General features: G+C 57.3%; 1 protein-coding gene and 1 long non-coding RNA gene across 4 annotated transcripts in view; one reads left to right on the forward strand and one right to left on the reverse strand.

Annotated features, from left to right (window-relative positions):
• The first annotated feature begins 12409 nt into the window (after positions 1-12409).
• On the forward strand, positions 12410-16658 carry LOC115521003. Its single transcript, XR_003970922.1, has 2 exons — positions 12410-12955; positions 16475-16658. It is a non-coding gene; the product is annotated as an uncharacterized LOC115521003 (long non-coding RNA).
• DHRS3 (dehydrogenase/reductase 3) overlaps positions 13844-17012 on the reverse strand; it is a 42296-nt gene continuing 39127 nt past the window's right edge. For all 3 annotated transcript variants that reach the window (XM_030325873.1, XM_030325874.1, XM_030325872.1), the window contains 2 exons: positions 16542-16667; positions 13844-14360 (listed from right to left, as the gene is read on the reverse strand). In XM_030325873.1, coding sequence (XP_030181733.1) covers positions 14276-14360; positions 16542-16667 — 211 coding nt within the window. In that variant the 3' untranslated portion in view covers positions 13844-14275. The remainder of the gene's footprint in view (positions 14361-16541; positions 16668-17012) is intronic.

Genomic DNA, 17012 nt, shown 5'->3' on the forward strand with positions numbered 1-17012 from the left:
TTGGACTAAGGCAGTCAGCAGGCACTGAGTGTTTATCCTGCGGTAGGCACTGCCTTAAGAGTTTCTATCTCATTTAATTATCACAGGAAGTGCAGCAAGAAAATCTAACATGTACAGAGTTGGTGACTGTGGTATGTAACTTTTTCCTATATTATCTATGAAATGCTGTAATCTTTTTGTTTGTCCCAGAAAATTTTTGCATTCCGATCGTTCCACCGTTTTCCAATGTTTATTTATTTTTGAGAGAGAGAGAGAGAGAGAGAGACAGAGTGCAAGCAGGGAAGGGGCAGAGGGAGAGGGAGACATAGAATTCAAAGCAGGCTCCAGGCTCTGAGCTGTCAGCACGCAGCTCCATGCGGGGTTTGAACTCACGAACCACGAGATCATGACCTGAGCCGAAGTCAGAATCTTAACCGACTGAGCCACCCGGGCACCCCCTTGCGTTTCCATTTTAATGAAATCTCTCCAACCAAGCAGGTTTCCGCAGGGTATAATCCATTCATTCGGGTGTGAAAGATTGGAAACTATTTACATGGTCACAACCCTGATAGCTGTGCCTGGGACAAAATTAATTCATTTCCGAGTTGTCTGGGTCCTGCAGATAATGTCACTACTGTCGTATATTCAAGCTACTCTTGAAAGGCTCACTTCGGGCAGTTCTGAGAAACACTAGAAAGATGAAAATATCTTGTAAGCTCTCGGGGCAAAGACCAGGTTTGGATTTCAGTATTCCGAAGGTGCAGTGTGGGCCCAAAGCTCTTATAAATATGCAAATAAAAAGAAAAATTCGGCCGAATTGGGAAAAAAATAATCGCAAAAAGGCCGTGAGGAGATGACGTTATCCCCTTTATACGTGATGGTCTGGGGCTCGGAGGTGAATTCACTGGTCAGATTCACCTGCTCTGAATCGCCACATCGTGAAAGGTTTCTCTGCACTGATAATCGAAGAAGGGCAGATTGAAGGAGGTACTTCGAGACTATTTTATACTACATTGGCAAAAAGAGGAATGTTTTTGAGGCCACACCCAGCATTGGCAAGCATGCCTAGAAATTCATATCCTCACCCTACTGATGGAATTGCAAATTGGCATCTCCCTTTTGAGAAGCCAGGGGCTCACACCCAGAAAAAAAGCCATAAAACTTTTTGTGTTCTTAGTTCCTGGACCCTCCGTTGGGATTCTTCCCAAGGGGAAGGTTTAAAAGATACAAAATGCCCAAGCTGGTAAAATATCCAGGGCTGCAAGTTGTCAATGGCAACAAACAAACAAACAAACAAACAAAAAACCTGATGCAACCTATACGCCCGTTAGGAAAGGAATTTGCCAGAAATATGATGGGAAAGGTGCACGAAGGCAGAGTCGAAAGCCATTGAATATTATCTTTTTTTTTAAGTTTATTTATTTATTACTTTTGAGAGAGAGAGAAAGAGAAAGGGGGGGGGGGCGGAGCAGAGGGAGAGAGAGAGAGAGAGAGAGAGAGAGGGAGAGAGAATCCCAAGCAGGCTCCGCACTGTCAGCACAGAGCCTGATGTGGGCTCCGAACCGTGAACCGTGAGATCGTGACCTGAGCTGAAGCTGGACGCTTCACCGACTGAGCCACCCAGGCTCCCCTGAAATGATTTTACAGTGAGAATTCTGAAGGTTATGCACAGAAACATCTATCAGAGTGTTAAGTAAAAATTGAGAATCATAAACCTGAGTAAAAAACTTGTACCGCATACAAAATTTGCGTGTGCCGAGCGGGTCCCAAGGACCACGCGCAGGCAGGAAAATGGTATTTGCTGGGACAGTTAGTGGGTGCCCATTTCTCCGCCCCTCCCCCCATTTTCTTCTTTCTTGACACGCCATCATCTTTTTAATAATACTTTAAGACAATGAGCCCATGGGCAGACCATGTGCTCTGGGAAGCCCCTGGCCCAGGAACTGTGGGAAAGACAGGAAGCAGAAAGGTCACCGTGCCCCAGGGAAATCCCACTGTTGGAAGGGCCGGCATTAAGGAGAACCTGTTTCTTTCGGGGGGCAGGATGCTGATGGCCATAATGACCCATTTGTAAATAAAGTAGTCCACTTTCCTTGAAGGATTATATAATCTCCTTCCTTCCTTCCTTCCTGCTTTCCTTCCTTCCTTCCTTCCTTTCTTCCTTCACTCATTCAACACATCGGAGTGGGGTCCTTGCCCTGTGACAGATACGGGTGGTCAGGGAAGGCAGCTGTGATGCAGGGAGATAGATCTGAATGCCTTTTAATGTTATTTTAATTTTTTAAAAATAATGAGGGGCGCCTGGGTGGCTCAGTCCGTTGAACGTCCGACTTCAGCTCAGGTCATGATCTCACAGCTCATGGGTTCAAGCCCATGCTCTCTGCTGGCAGGGCGGAGCCTACTTCCTCTGTCCCCCCTCTCTCTCTGCACCTCCCCTGCTCATGCTCTCTCCCTCTCAAAAATAAATAAGCATTAAAAAAAATAATAATGAGTGTATATTGTTTTTTATAACCAGGAAACACAGAGCTAATAACTTCATGTTAGGAAATGCAAGAAAGGTGACGCTTTAGGGGACCCCAGGAAGATTCCCTGACGTCGGGATCTCTTTGTAGGAAAGCCAAATAAATTCGCCTCCTTCCCACGCCAGGCCCGGTTCTGGGTCTCTGCGGCCCCCGTGTGGAATTATGGGGTGGTGTCCGCAGGGCCCCTTCTTGGGAACACAGCCAGCGGGGCCAGGTTCCCCACATTATTTGGCCTGAAACCAGACACGTTTGTTGAACGGGAAGGATGGCTCTGAGTCCAATGGAGGAGCAGGCAGCTTCTCGAAGGCCACCGTCTGGGAGATGACATCGGCCGTGACAGAGCCCGAGGGCTCCTCCAGCCCTCCCTGCCTACAGACAGCCAAGGCCTTGCAGCAGTGCCCAGGGAAGGAGGGTACAGAGGGCAAGACCACAGCATTCAGGTTTCCATCATCCTCTGGGGGGCGCGGGCCACATGTAAATGCAGAACAGGGGCGCCCCTACTCACACCTTCTGCCACGCTGCAGGTGCCCCCCACCCTCTCTCCGGAGAAATGAGGACTCCCGGGCAGCTCTCCTCTTCCCCAGTCCTCGGGAGGGTGGGCACTGAGTCCCCATCTCACAGAATCCAAACTGCGGCCCCCGAAGGCGAGTGTCCGAGCCGGGGCTCCGTCCAGACCACCCACCGCCATCCAAAGGGCTTGTCACTGCGCAGCCCCGTGCAGTCGCTAGGACCAGCTGGTGTCCTTGTCGGGGAGGTGGGTTGGTCTGAGCAGACAAGAAGACAATGTACCAGGAGGGCCAAGGGCAAAGCTAAGGTGGAGGCCTGGCCTCCGACGCTGCCCCACAGCCCTGTGCTTCGGGCCGGCCCAGCTCTCTGCCTCGCCCCACACCCCTCCCTTTACAAGGATGTCTCCTCCTTAGGATCCTGACCGCAGCTCAGATGTCACCGCCTCCGGGAAGTCTTCACTGACTGCTCCAGCCACTGTCTGATATTTGCCCCTGTGACTGGTCTGTATACTGGCCTATCTGTCCATCCACCTTCTCTCCACTCAGCCAGCACAGGCTCCTGGCCCTCTGCATTTTCTCCGTGTCCCCGGCCCCAGGCCCGGGGCCCAGCACGCAGCGGGCACTCATCCCGACGTGCCCACGGAGCGAGTGAACGCCTGGCCCCTTCCGCACCCCGTTTGTCTCCCGGCCCTGCTTACCTGTGCGCCAGGGTCGTGCATTTCTTCCAAGCTATGTGTCCAGGCTGGACGGCCACGAGAGAACAGGACAGTGGGCAGAGACGGCCTGGTGGCTGTCGTCAGGGCCCCCCCCCCGCTCTTCAGCAGACTCCCCTCCTGGGGAGGGTCTTCCCGATGCCCAGGCCTTCCTCTGGCACACACACTGTAGCCTGATGACCCGCGAGGCCGCGTCTGTCCGCGGGCCCCGGCTCAGAGAAGACTCTGCTGGCTGAGGGACATACCTGCTCGTGGCACAGAGCCCGGGGCAATGGCGGTTGCTTGGGGGACCCCTTCCACGGGGAGGGCCTCTTGCTTCGCCCCCTGAAGATGGAGCCGGTGCCCTGAGGGGTGGCTCAGGCCTGAAGCAAGCCAAGAGAAGGAGGTCCGGGTAGAGGGTCCTGCCCTAAACCTGTAGGGCCATTTTCAGGGAAGACAACCTCGGCCCCGCCCCAGTAGTCCCCGGCTCCATCGGGGGCAGGTGCCGGCTGGGCCAGAATCGTGGGACCCACCCAGGGTGAGAGCACCGGGTGAGGGGAGAGGAGGGCAGGGGCTGCCCAAATTCAAACTCCGGGCTGGGTCAGATCCCCGAGTTTCTGAATGAGGTGTCGGCAGCCCGGCGTTGGGCCCGTGGCCTGGGAGCCTGGGGGCTCCGTCCCAACGCGCTCTCCTGGGGTGGTGCTGGTGGCTGGGGGGAAGACGCAGGTGACAACCCCCCCAGGGAGGTGACAGCCACGGGGCGGGAGTTGCTGCCACCTGAGTGGGTGTGGAGCAGGTTAGCTGGGTGAAAAGTTCACCGAGAGGGGAGATGTCTGTTTCCCTCGCTTAATTTATCCACTATTTGGCTAACCTTGCTCTGAACCCAGGCCCCGAGACCCCTTCCTCTCTCCCCCGCCTCCCCACTGGGCTCCCCAGCCCCCGCCGCCAGACCTCCCGCCCCGGGGGCCGAGAGGCGGGGGACACGCTGGCCTTGAAGAGGCCTCGGCCCGCGGGCCGCCCTGGGGGATCGGAGGCCGGCTGCCCGGCCAGGCAGTTTATTTATGACCCGAACCTTCCCATCCTTAGTAACCAAAATAAAGTCCGGTTGCTGTCGAGGTCCGGGCTCCCAAACGCCAGCCGTGGGCCGAGCGAGCGCTCAGAAGGCGCCCCACCCCGCCCGCCTCTGCCAAGACACTGACCTTTCCTTCGGGGGCCATCTGTCATCCTGGCCCCGGGCAGGAGCCGGACGCATGGACCAGCTGGCCGAGGAGAAGAGGCCAGCCTCCTTCCCTGGCCCGGGGGTGGCCCGGCCTTCGGTCTGTGGCGGCCTCCCCGGGGCCGGACGTCCAGACCTGCCTCGTCTTAGCCTCTTATTCCAGTCGTGTGGGGGTGGGGGGAGGGGGCAGGGATGAGTGTGATGGGGGAGGGGAGGGGACAGGCATAGCAGCGACAGCCACCCCTGGCACGTGAGACACGTGGTCTCCCGAAACCCAGGGGGCAGCCCGGGTTACGGCGGTGGCAGAAGGGGCCGGGGCGGCCGGAGCCACCTCCGTCGTCCTGGGAGTTGTCAGCGGCCCAACCGGCCAGCGTGGTGGTCCCCACGCTCACCTTGTCCCCCCTTTCCATTCACCAAATCCCTTTCTGAAACTACGAAAGTGGCACGTGCGGCAGCCTCCAGTGACAACACGAGGATGCGCAAAGAAGGCACAAAGCGCTTCCTCCACTGGGTCCTTGGAAGCGGACCGCGTGCAGACGCGGTGTGGGGGGCTGGCGGGGGGGGGGACGAGTGTGCAGTCCTAGGATCCCTCTGTGCACGGCACTGGGCAGCTGTTGACCACAGCCCCGGGGTGGGGGGCAGCCCCCAGGCCCCACGATGCCACCGAAAGCGAACCCCCTGATCTGTCACACCCACCCCTCTCCGCTCAGGGTCACCACCCTCTCTCATCTGGATTACCCAACTGCCCCCCACCTTCCACCCCTGGCCCCACAATCGGTTCCCTCTGCATCCACAAGGACCTTCCTAAAAGGCAAGGCTGATCCTGTCACTGTCCTTGGGAGGAGGGCGCAGATCCTCTCCCAGGCCCATCACAGCCTCACAGCCTCTCCAGAGCTCAGAGGGCCAGCGGCTGGCACACCCCTCCCCGCGAGCTGCTCCAACCTTCTTTCACGGCCTCGGACACTCCTCTAGCCGGGCCTTTGCTCTCTGCTCCTCCCGGCGGGGCCCCCCCGCGGCCTCAGCTGACAAATCACCTCTCTGGAAGGCCCCCCTCCACCCACATCCACAGGGCACATCTACGTCGTCAGCACCCCAGCCAGGCGCCTCTTCCCCGATGGGCCGCCAGCTCAGTGAGGGCCAGCCCTGCCTGTTAAGTTCACGGCTGCCACCGCTCGCCGCCTGGAGCCCCAGCGCCCGACCCCTGGTGGGCCTTTCAGAACTACTAGAAGCTGAGTGACACTGAGCGAGCAGGGCCAGGCCGGGTGCCCATTCGCACATTTCCTGGGTCCCTGCATTCCAGGGCCACAGGCCCCTGGCTTTCGGAGGGAACCACTGGCCCCCAAAGTCCTCTAGCTCCTGCCGGAGGCCAGGGAGCCAGCTCTGGCCTTCCCCCTGCCGTCTTCTCTGCCCAGCTGGGGCCGTGGTGTAAGGAAGGCCGAGCCAGAGTGGGGCAGTGGTGAGCCCAGGAGATCTCCCCGTGTTCTGCAGGGCAGCCCCCAGGAAAGACTGCCAGATACGGCTGGTCGGCTGCCAAGCACTTTGAGGGCCAACTGCCCACCGGGGTGCCTGCTGACTGCCCGTCAGACGGGGCCAGAGGTCGGCAGGGGGCCGCCAACCATCTGTCACCACACTGGCCAACTGTCAGTCAGGAGAGGCCCCGGTCCTGCTCTGGGAACTCAGTACTGCCCGTGGGGCATGGCCAGCGGCATGTCAGGGAGCCCACCACTGGTCACTCTGGTGACGGCTGCTTTTGTTACCCAGAACCCTTTCTCCTTTCTCCTGGCTGGGGCACCCCACTGGACTTCTGGGGACCCAACGCCATCCCAACTCCAGTCCACGTGTTTTAACGGGCTTGATTCCCTTCCAAGCTGCCAAGACAGACGGCAGGTCTCGGGACCAGCCAATCAGAGCATTGCATTCCTCTGGCTGTTGTGATTGGGTCACAGTGGACGTGTGACTCAAGTCAAGCCAACTATCACCCGTCAGAACTAACTCCGATTGACTGGGAAGATCCAGTCTCTTTCCTCTGCTGCCCTTGAGCCTGGGAGGGGGTAAGGCTGGAGCTGAGCAATCACCTTGCGGTCACTAGAACAAGATGTTTGAGAGCAAAGCCAGCCCAGAGGATGTGGAACTGAAGGTCCTGATGGTCCTGGAAACATCGCTGGAACCCCTGGATCCAGCCATGCCTGAAATCACCTATCGCTGGGCTTTCTGATTACGTGAACCAATAAATCCCCCCTTTTGCCTAAACAAGAATCCTTGTGGATGGGACTCACTCAGGGAGTCTGCCAGTGTCCGATGGAAGGCCATCTGCCGGTCAGGGCACCAGCTCTTGTCTGAAGTCCAGGGTGGTCCCAGGGGAACCCCTGACTAAAAGCCAGAGGCATACAGAGGTTCTACTTGTGGTTTCCCTGCTCCTGGCAGCTGAGGCGTGATCACCACTCCACCAATCAGATGCTTCCTCAGCCTTTCACTCAAATAAGTGACGCAGAGAAGTGGGTTACTGGGATTCTCTTTAGTGCTGGCCACAGCAGGGAGGGTACAGATGAGGAAACTGAGGCTCTGGCAGGTTAAGTGACCTGCCACACAGAGCCAGGATTCAGCTTTGGCTGCCTCCAAAGTCGAGCCTCAGCCCTTCTCTGAGTCCAGCCCTGGCTCCTGGTTAAGTCAGCTCCCCAGGCTGTCAGCGGGCCCTCAGCCAGGGGGGGACCCCGGATGGCTGAGAAAAATGTGGGCTGGGCCAGAACCCCCTGCCCACCCCCCTGTAAGCAGTCCACTGCCACAGGGAGTCCAGGGTGGGGTTTGGGGACCTTTTGCCTCCTGTCAACACGCCAGGGTCGCAGAAGCTGACGTGCCCACAGCTAGCCCCGGGGTTGGGCTCTGTGCGTGGTCCCCAGTGTGACCTCCCCAGGCAGGATTCAGTTACATCACAGCGGCAGCTAGGGAACAAACACAGCTTGTGTCTTCCTCCAAGTGCTTATTTCCTTTGTCTTGTGAACATTGAAAAATGAAAGGAATGATAAGGATTTGGGGGCGGGGGGGGGGGAGCAGCCCGGAAAATTCTGCAGCGTTGGCGGAACTCACCAAGAGGGCGGCGTGAGGGAGTTTTCAAACTGAGTCCAGAGGCAGAGAAACTCAAGTGTGATGCGGGCGGCCGGAGGGGCCCAAAGCCTCCGGGATTCCCAGCTCCTGCCTGTGGGTTAAGGGCCCACCCTGGGGCGGCAGCTTCTCATCCGCTTCTGGAGCTGGCTTGTCCGTGGTCAGGCCGCTGAACCCCCCCGGGGCCTCCTCTGCCAGCCAGTGCCCGTAGCGCCAGCTCCCGATGCTGTGGCCCGCGATGGGAACAAAACAAGAAAATGTGTGCAGACACGGGGGGCCGGTCAGCTCCTCGGGGGGCATTTGCGGCATCATCTCTGGTTGTCACAACCAGGAGGGTGAGGCGCCTGGCATCTAGTGAGTAGAGACCAGGGATGCCGCAGAACAGTCTGCAATACACAGGACAGTCCCCTGCAGAGAAGTGTCCCCGACCGACCGACCGACCGAAACGTCAGCAGGGCCTCGGTGAGAAACACTGAGCCCCTGAACGTAGCGCCCTGAACGTCGAATGGTAAATGTTGGTTTTACGATGCAGGGGCCCATCTGGAGTACAAGGGGAGGTGGATGGGAGAACGGGGTGTGCCGTGAGAAGGCAGCACGCCGACGGTGGCTGCCTCTCACAAAGGCTCCGTCCCTCTTCATCCAGACGGCAAATATTTACCACGCCACGCACTCCTCCAGGTGCTGAGCCGGTGTGGACCGGCCCAGGTGCTCATGGAGCGTCCGGTCTGGAGGGGAAGAGACTCAGACAGCCCGACAGAGCAAGTAAACAGAAATGGCCCGGAAGATCCTTCGAGGGTGAGGACTGGGTAAACAGGCCGCAGTAGACGCGTGCCACGCAAGAGTTTTCAGCCGTGAAAAGGCACCGATGCCCCGCGCGACTGCAGGGTGAGCCCCGAACGCGTTTGCTGAGTGAAAGAAGCCAGACGGAAAGACCACATCCTGCACGCACGTTCCCAAAGATGTTTGCGGTGGGGGCTGCATAACCCCGTGCGTGTACCACAGGCCACTGAATTGTACACTTCGAGCAGGTGAATCTCCATACAGCCGTTACACGTGGAAACATTAATGACGGCCCCTGCCCACCTCCGATCTGGTGAGACAGGCAATGAACGAAGTCAGGGCGAGGCTGATATGGGGGGCAGCCCAGGCCACCGTGGCCAGGGAGGGCGCCTCCCGGGAGGGCAGGTTCGCGCGTGCTGGAGAAGGGGCTGTGGGCCTGGCCACGCGGGCGGGACCAGGTAACCTTTAGCGACCTGGCGTCTAGGCTTCGGGGCCCTGCAGAAATATTCCCTCACAGCTGCTTCCATCCAGGGAAGTCAGTGACCCCGGGGTCACACAGCTGTGCACTGGTCGCCAGGCCGCCCCGCACGGGCTTCCCCAGCCAGCTAGTGTGGAATGGGGCCCTGCCTCCGAGGCCTGCTGTCCACCCAAGGGGATCCACGTGCTGAGAGCGGCTCCCCAGGAGGGCAGGGCCCATCGAGTCACACCTGGCAATGCCTTCCCAGGGGACTTCTGTGGTTATTTTCTTCCTGAGCCCCGGAGAGACTTGGGCGCAAAGGGCCTGCCCAGAGCCAAGCATGGTGGGTGGGGGGTGAGGGGCGGGGGGTTGCCAGACTCCCCGGCCCTGCCCGCTGTGTCCTGGAAGATGGCAGAACCCCCTCCGATGTAGCATTTCTGTCTGACCCCTTTGCTCTGCCCTCCCCACGGGCCTCCCGGCCCCTGCACCTACCGCCCACGTTGGGGTCTCCTGAGCTCCAGCTTCGTTCCGCCCCAGCCTCGGAGGAGCTATAACCAGGCCTCAGGGCAGGCTGCTGTCACAGGTCAGGCTGGGCCACACCAAGACGGTGATGCTGGGTGTCCCGAGGGGCAGTTCGGTCTTGGCTAGGAGCTGTGGGAGCCAGCAGCATCACATTATCCCCCTCCCAAAGTTCCCAGAACCTCTGCACTGGACACTCATCGCTGCCCAGGAGGCAAGGAGGCAGGAACATCTTGTCCCTTCCGCAGGACAGGAAAGGTGACCTCACATGCAGGAGGGCGAAGAGCCAGTGGAACTCCAGTCTGGATCCCTCCCTGAAAATACTGGGGCCTCCTGACGCTTGGGGAGCCTCGGGCCATGGTGGGCTGGGAGAAGCTGGGTACTCAGGGATCTGCTGGTTTCCTGGAAGCTGAGGGCCTCGGGGCGGGGGTGGGGCATGGGAGGTGAGAGGGGCAGTGGCCCCCAGGCCCAGGCTCTGTTCCACAGCACACAGTTTAGGAGGAGAAGTGTGTTAACGAATGTTGGTAAACTGGATCCCAGTATGAGGGCCCTACTGGAGGGGAACGCAGAGTGACTGGGGTGCCCACAGGCGGTTCCCAGCCTTCTTTCTGTGCCGACGGACACCGTCGTCACCCCCTGCTTTGCTCGAAGTCAGGAGTGACTGCATATCGATGTTCTCTTCACAAACATAGACCTCTGGGCTCTTATTAATGGTCGTCTTTCTGAAAATCAGAGAAGCCTCCTCAGTGGGAGAAGTTCCAGATGCACGATGGTGGAGGGACAGCACCCCACAGCGGCCCCTCCCTGACCCCGGACCCCCGTCCTCCCACCTGCAAGCATTTTGTTCCCTCTGTGCTGCACGGCACTCAGGCAGCAGGATTCATTTATTTGTAACCTGGTTCCCTTTTTTGTCCCCCATCAGACTGGGACATCTCCAGGGGCATGATGAGAAGGGCTCAGAAGGGGGACAATCTGGGGTAGAGCTGAGCCCGTGGTCAGCCCAGGAGCTTTCTGTCATCCTGGTCCCTTCTGGCCGTTGGTTTGGCCCGAGAAGAAGAGACTCCACTTCTCAAATCATTCTGGCCTTAGGAGCGGGGCTGTGGCCACAGGATTTAACTCTTGGCCACTCGCCAGGCCAGATAACCAGGTCCCTGGAACCCTGCCAGGATGGGCTCGGGTCTGGCGCCTCCCTGGGCCTGGTGCCCACCTCCACTCTGATTCTCTTTGGAGATAGGGAGGGGCTCCCGGCATGACAACTAGGTCATTTCCCAGGGCCCGAGCCTCCTCTGCAGGGTTGGCATGCCCTGTCCTGCCCCTCGGGGGTCAGGAAGTCAGAATTCAGTGTTTGTCACTCTCATTGGCTTGGCTAAGCTCAGGGACAGAATTAGATCTCCTCCCTCACGCTCAAGGCTTTCCAAGCACCCAGACCATTCTGGGGGAGGGACCAGGATAGGGCCTCCTGGGAATCTGCCCAAGGCTTTTTCCCTGGTTCCTCTGGGAAGAGATCCAGAGAAAGACTGAAAAGTGTCCCAGCAGAGAGGGAGGGGTCGGGGTGGGACCAGGCCCTGCCTGGCTGTCAGGAGAAGCCCCGGGGGCTCTGGGAAGATGTGAGGTCCCACTGCAGCCAAGCCAATTCCATTCTCACGAAGCCCTTGTCAGGCGGGATGGGGGGCAGGGGGCGGCGCTGGCTGGCCCTGTCACTCCCAGAGTCCACTCAGACCCCTGGGATCCTCACTGTGTTCCTGGCCTGCAGGTCACATGCAATTTCGTGGAAACTTCAGGAGTCCGATTCCCTCCAAAAGGTTGGCCTGGAGCCAGCTGTAACCTCAGAAATCTGCTTGCCACTCGAGGATGATCACAAAAGGGGCAGTTGAACTGGACACTCACTAGCTCAGTAGACAGGATCCCCACTTCTTCCTCCTCATCCATCCCTGCCCACGAAGATGTGCCCCCCACCCGGAACCTGTCTCCCGTGAGAGCCAGTGACAGGCATCTGGCTGTGGTTCTGGGACAGCAGAGGGGTCAGGCCAAGCCCATGGACATTCCGAGCCTGACATCACTGGGCTGGCAAGGGTACCAGGGGGACACCGTTAGCAGCTTTCTCCCCCCCACCCCCGACTTTGTGACACATGTCCTCAAGCACCAAAATGAAGGTGATGAGTCTCTTGCCGGTGTGACGGGTCTTGTAGCTCAGAGCCAGGTTCAAATTCTGCCTCTGGTCTTTACCAGCCCTACGAACCCGGGCACGCGATCTCCCTGCTCCGAGCCTGTTTTCTCGCCTACAAAACGATCTTTCCAAAACCACCCCCACCAAAAGGCCAGTGCTTCTTTGGGGCTCCGCTCAGGGCCCGGTGTGAAGCACTGAGAGGCCACCACATCCCTGGGCGGCATCTATCGGCTTCCCTCCATCCCCTGCCTACATTTCACTTTTTCCTTATGTTCTACGGACGACTTCCACGGCGTGGCACGTGGCATAATAGTTCAAAATTAGGGACCACTCCTCCAGGGGGATTGTATGGCCAGCCACACCCACGGCCGTCTGGACCACGTGACCTGTTCTGGCCAATGAGCTGTGAGCGGAAGTGACATCCCTTGTTTCCAGGCAGAAACTTTCAGAGCCGATGCCGGGTGGCCAGGCGTGTCTACTACCTCTGCCACAAGACATCGTCCCAGATGTTGGCTCCTCTCTCGGCCAGGCTCCCAGCGCAAAGAGGACACAGAGCAGAGCTGTAGCCACCCTTGAAGGACAAGTGGCAATCCTAAGACAAGCCTCCGTTGTTGAAGGGATGACACCTGGGGTCATATCCTGGCTGATACACATCGTGGCTGCTGGAAGGGCTTCCCGAGAGCTGCTGCCTGGTGCAATGGATGATTCACCGTTAGAATGTGATGCCCTTGACTTGGCGGCCACTTGGCAGGTACTACACGAGCAGCGGATGTGACCGTGACTTGGCGTTTCTGCACACAGATCTGACAACAGCCTGAGCTCCGAGATTAATCTGCTAACGTGAGTTGTGTGGAAACGCTGGCCTTACACAGCACGTGGGAGGCTCTTCCATTGGATTCGTGGCCTGTGACCGTCTTCACCTCTGGGGAACCACTGCCTGTTCCCCTCCCTGCTCCTGGCCACCCACCAGCAAGAGCCGTGTGCACGGAGGCCATTGTCCACCTGTGCCCCTGCCAAGGTCAGGTTTACTAAGCTTGCTGCAGCAGGGAAGAGCATACACCAGGCGAACCAGGGGGCGGCTCTCCCCACGTCTCCTTGGCCGTGATTTTCCCCGTTGACTGAGCCCGGGTCTGTTGTGCCATTCCAAACCTCCTCGTTCTTTGCCATTCCACTTCTTCTTCTTTTAATGCTTATTTATTTTTCAAGGAGAGAGAGACAGAGCGTGACCAGGGGAGGGGCAGAGAGAGAGGGAGACACAGAATCCGAAGCGGGCTCCAGGTTCCGAGCCGTCAGCACAGAGCCCGACGCGGGGCTCAAACCCACAAACTGCGAGATCATGACCTGAGGTGAAGTCGGACGCTTAACCGACTGAGCCACCCAGGTGCCCCTTTGCTATTTCACGTCTATCCCCTGAGGTCCAATCTGGGTCAGGGGCGTGTAGCACCCTCCTAACACTGGTCTTAATGATGGTGGTCTTCAGAATGTTGGCCTCTCAGCAACATTGCCCTCTCAGTACCCAGTCATGCTCAGTAGACAGTGGGTACTCACTAAGGACTGGTTCTCTCCTGAGTTGGTTGCTTTGTGCTGGTGGGGCTGTGGCAGAGCAGAGGGCAGCTCTCCGCAGACCAGTTCGTCAAGGTCGTATCAGGGAACTGGATGGGGGTGCAACGTGTCCCCCAACTCATGGCTGTTGGGAGGGGCCTGGCAGAAGCCGCAAGGAACCGTGTACCCCAGGCTCGGGCTCCAATACCTTTCGCCACCTCTGCCCTCTTCTCACCCGCTCCACTCCTGGCAGCTGGGGACCCCAAGCAGAACAACTGTCTCTTAAAAGATGGGGTTTTGTGGTTGGGATCAGTCCCTTCCCAAATGGCAAGGACCAGGGGTTCAGGGATTTCAGCAAAAGAACTCGCAAAAACGATGTCTTTATTTATCATTCCTGCCATACAACCAGTTTGCACAAGCTGAGGATGGGTGGATTTTGCAAAGAAAAGAGCATCTGGGTATAGAACCTCCTGGAAACAGTCTAAACACACTGCTAAGGCTGGTTAGACTCGAGAAGCAATTTAACAATAAACTCTACAGAATTAGACATGTATGAAAGTGTCAAGGTGGCTGCTGGCTGGTTTCTTGCCTCCCCATGGGGGTCAGAGTTATGCCCATCAGTCCTGTGCAAAGGTCCTGGGGCTGGCCTGGGGGTTCACCCGGATTCTTCCTGGGGACAGGAACAGTCCCACTCACCCAGCAGAAGTGTGCCAAGGGACAGGCGCATGGGGGTGTGCCCACGTGCCGTGGCCCCCTCAGGTTCCGTGGCTTTCAAGCATGTCTCTGCATCCTGCCTTTATGTCCTCCCTTTGAAAGTGTTCATGCAGGTATAGGTTCCTGAGAATTTGTGGATCTCCTCCAGTGCAGCCTGTGGTAGTATGCTGGGGGAGTGGGGAGGGAGAAAAGAAGAGGGTCAGTGGAGGCACCAGCCACCAGGTCATAGTAGAGCAATGGTTCCCATAAGCTGCCCCAGCCCTCTCTCCAAGCCACAAGGAAGGGCTTTCAAGTAAGTGGATAAACAATGTTTCTGAGGTAAAGGTAAAGGTGGCTGGTAGAAACAAACTTTCAAAACCACATTCTTAGCATTTTGGAGCCAATAGGTATCTGGGAGATCAATTCCCTCCAAGAGCCACTCATTCAACAAATATTTGCTGTGTGGGATTGAGGAGTTTAGGCAGTTACCACCTCCTCCAGGGAAACTTCCCAGATTCACCCCCAGGCCTCTCCTTGGGCTTCCCAAGCCCCCGTGCTTCCCCAACGGGCCCTGGGGTGGGGGTGGGGGTCCTCGCTGTTTCCTTAGCAAACCCATGCCTGGAAGATACCTCATCTCTGATCCTGGCCTGCAGTGTGGGGCTCGGCATAGAGAGGGCCCCAGTCCATTTGCTGAATCAAGTTGAAGGGCCCTGGACCACCCCAGGTGCGGGATGGGAAAGGCTCACTTCCAGCGAGAGCAATTTGGAAGTCTCCCTGGGGGCGTGGTTGTTCTGGAGTTGAGCTTGTAAAGGTTTCTCTTGGGGAAAGTGACAAGGGGGTGCAGTGCAGGGGTTGGGGGTGGGAGGTGGAAAACTAGTGGAAGATAGAACAGGAAATGTAGGCTGTGGGCTTACTGTGGAAAGCACTGAGATGTTCTAGACAAATCAGCTTTTTCCTAGAATGTTCAGAAAGGCTTCTAAGAAGCTCCCCAAGGTGGGGGGGGGGGGGGATGGCAGCCCCATCCTGGTGAGGACATGAGGCTCTACCCTCCTAGGGGCTCCCAGAGGCAGCCAAGGGCATGTCAGAGCCTCAGTCAGGATGGACTAAGGGAGGCAAAGATGTGGCCCGATGAGGAAGCTTCTGGGCCCGCGGCTGGAGCCAATCCTCAGCTGTAGACACACGCCAGAGGGGAGCCCGCGTTCCTGGGAGCTGATGTCTGATGAAGGTACTCAGGTGCTTCACTTCCCGGAAAGGCCTTTCAGGTCAGGGGGGGTCGGTGAGCTGGGGGTTCGAGGTGGCAGATGGCTGGAGGCCCAGAGGAACCAGGGCCCACGGTCGCTGGGGCTCCAGGGTCGAAGCTCTCCCTGACGCCCTGTGTTCAGCTGGGCACCTAGAATGGCCCCTTCATTGTGGGACCAGGATGGGCAGGGTGTGCTGCTCAAAGTCTAGAAAGTTCTAGGAAATGTGATGCTGGGCCAATTCTGAAGGAGGATGATCTCTTCTTGAAAGCCCACCTCCTGAGATAGTCTGTTCTGGTACCTCCCACCTGACTAGTCCTGGGGCGTTTCTGTGAGTCCCAAACATTGCAAACCCTGTTTCCCCCCATTAGATTGAACTTCCTGAACACGGGGGCCAAGTACTGGTCCCGGGAACAATGGTTCTCAAAGTGTGGCCCAGGAACCCTTGGGGGGGTACCCGAAATCTCTTCAGAGGTTCAACTGGTTTTGTAATAACCCCAAGACATATTTGCCTTCGCACGCTCTTCTCTCACAGCGTGCAGCTGAGTTTTCTGGAGGCTCCGTGACATGTGACATCATAGCCGATTAAAATCAGAAGCAGATATAAGAAATCCAGTTGTCTTCAATTAAGTCAGGCAATAGAGAAAGAACTTCCCCAAAATGCAAAACAACACCATTCTTCCTACTCCATATTTTTTGGAAAATACACTTTTTATCAAAATATCATATTTATAACAAGGTATGGATTTATTACCGCTGCCTATCAATCAATCAATATTTTAAATCTAAACACATACATAAATGTTGTAACAATTTTTCTCAGTTTTTCTCATTTCTCATACAGTTACTAATAATAGATACGACACATCAAAAAAGGTCCCTGGGTTCTTCTAATTAAGATCGTAAAGGAGTCCTGAGACCAATGCTTTTGAGAACCACTGCTCCCTACGAAGTGTGGGAAGTCCCTGGGACACAGGTCACCACCGCTGGTTTTCCTGCCCACAGCAGACATGAGTAATCGATCACATGTGTATTTTCTCCTCCTGCCGCCTCTTCCCCGCCAGCATTCACCAGCGTAAGGGGAAACAGCCAGTGTGAACGTGACCCAGAACTTTCTCCCCCAGCCCGTACCTTTTCAAGATAATGAGGGCATGCATCGTCCACGGGAGAAGGAGGAGGGCCTGATTCAGCTGCACGGCTTCCACCGTCCTCCGGGCCACAGTCTCTGGCTTCAGCGGGGGGAAGAGGTTGGGGAACCTGGTACAGGAAGAGACAATATGGGTTTCTCCGAGAGAAGCACGCACTTCTGCTGACCATCTCCGTGGCTAACATCCACGGGCCGTCCCTCTGGCTTTTCCTGTTTGGGAGACTCGAGTCCCCTTTGGAACATTCTCCCCGCCCCTGCCTGCTTCCCCAGAAATGTCGGGAGTTCCTCCTTCCCCTTCCTCCCAGTGGGTCTCGCCTGGAGAATGGAAGTCTTGTAGCCCACCCCCTGGGAACCATTCTTCAAAATGCTTCCTTTAAAATGTCTTTTAGGGGCGCCTGGGTGGCGCAGTCGGTTAAGCGTCCGACTTCAGCCAGGTCATGATCTCGCGGTCCGTG

Source organism: Lynx canadensis, chromosome C1 (assembly GCF_007474595.2).
Source record: "Lynx canadensis isolate LIC74 chromosome C1, mLynCan4.pri.v2, whole genome shotgun sequence".
Taxonomy (NCBI): Eukaryota; Metazoa; Chordata; class Mammalia; order Carnivora; family Felidae; genus Lynx; species Lynx canadensis.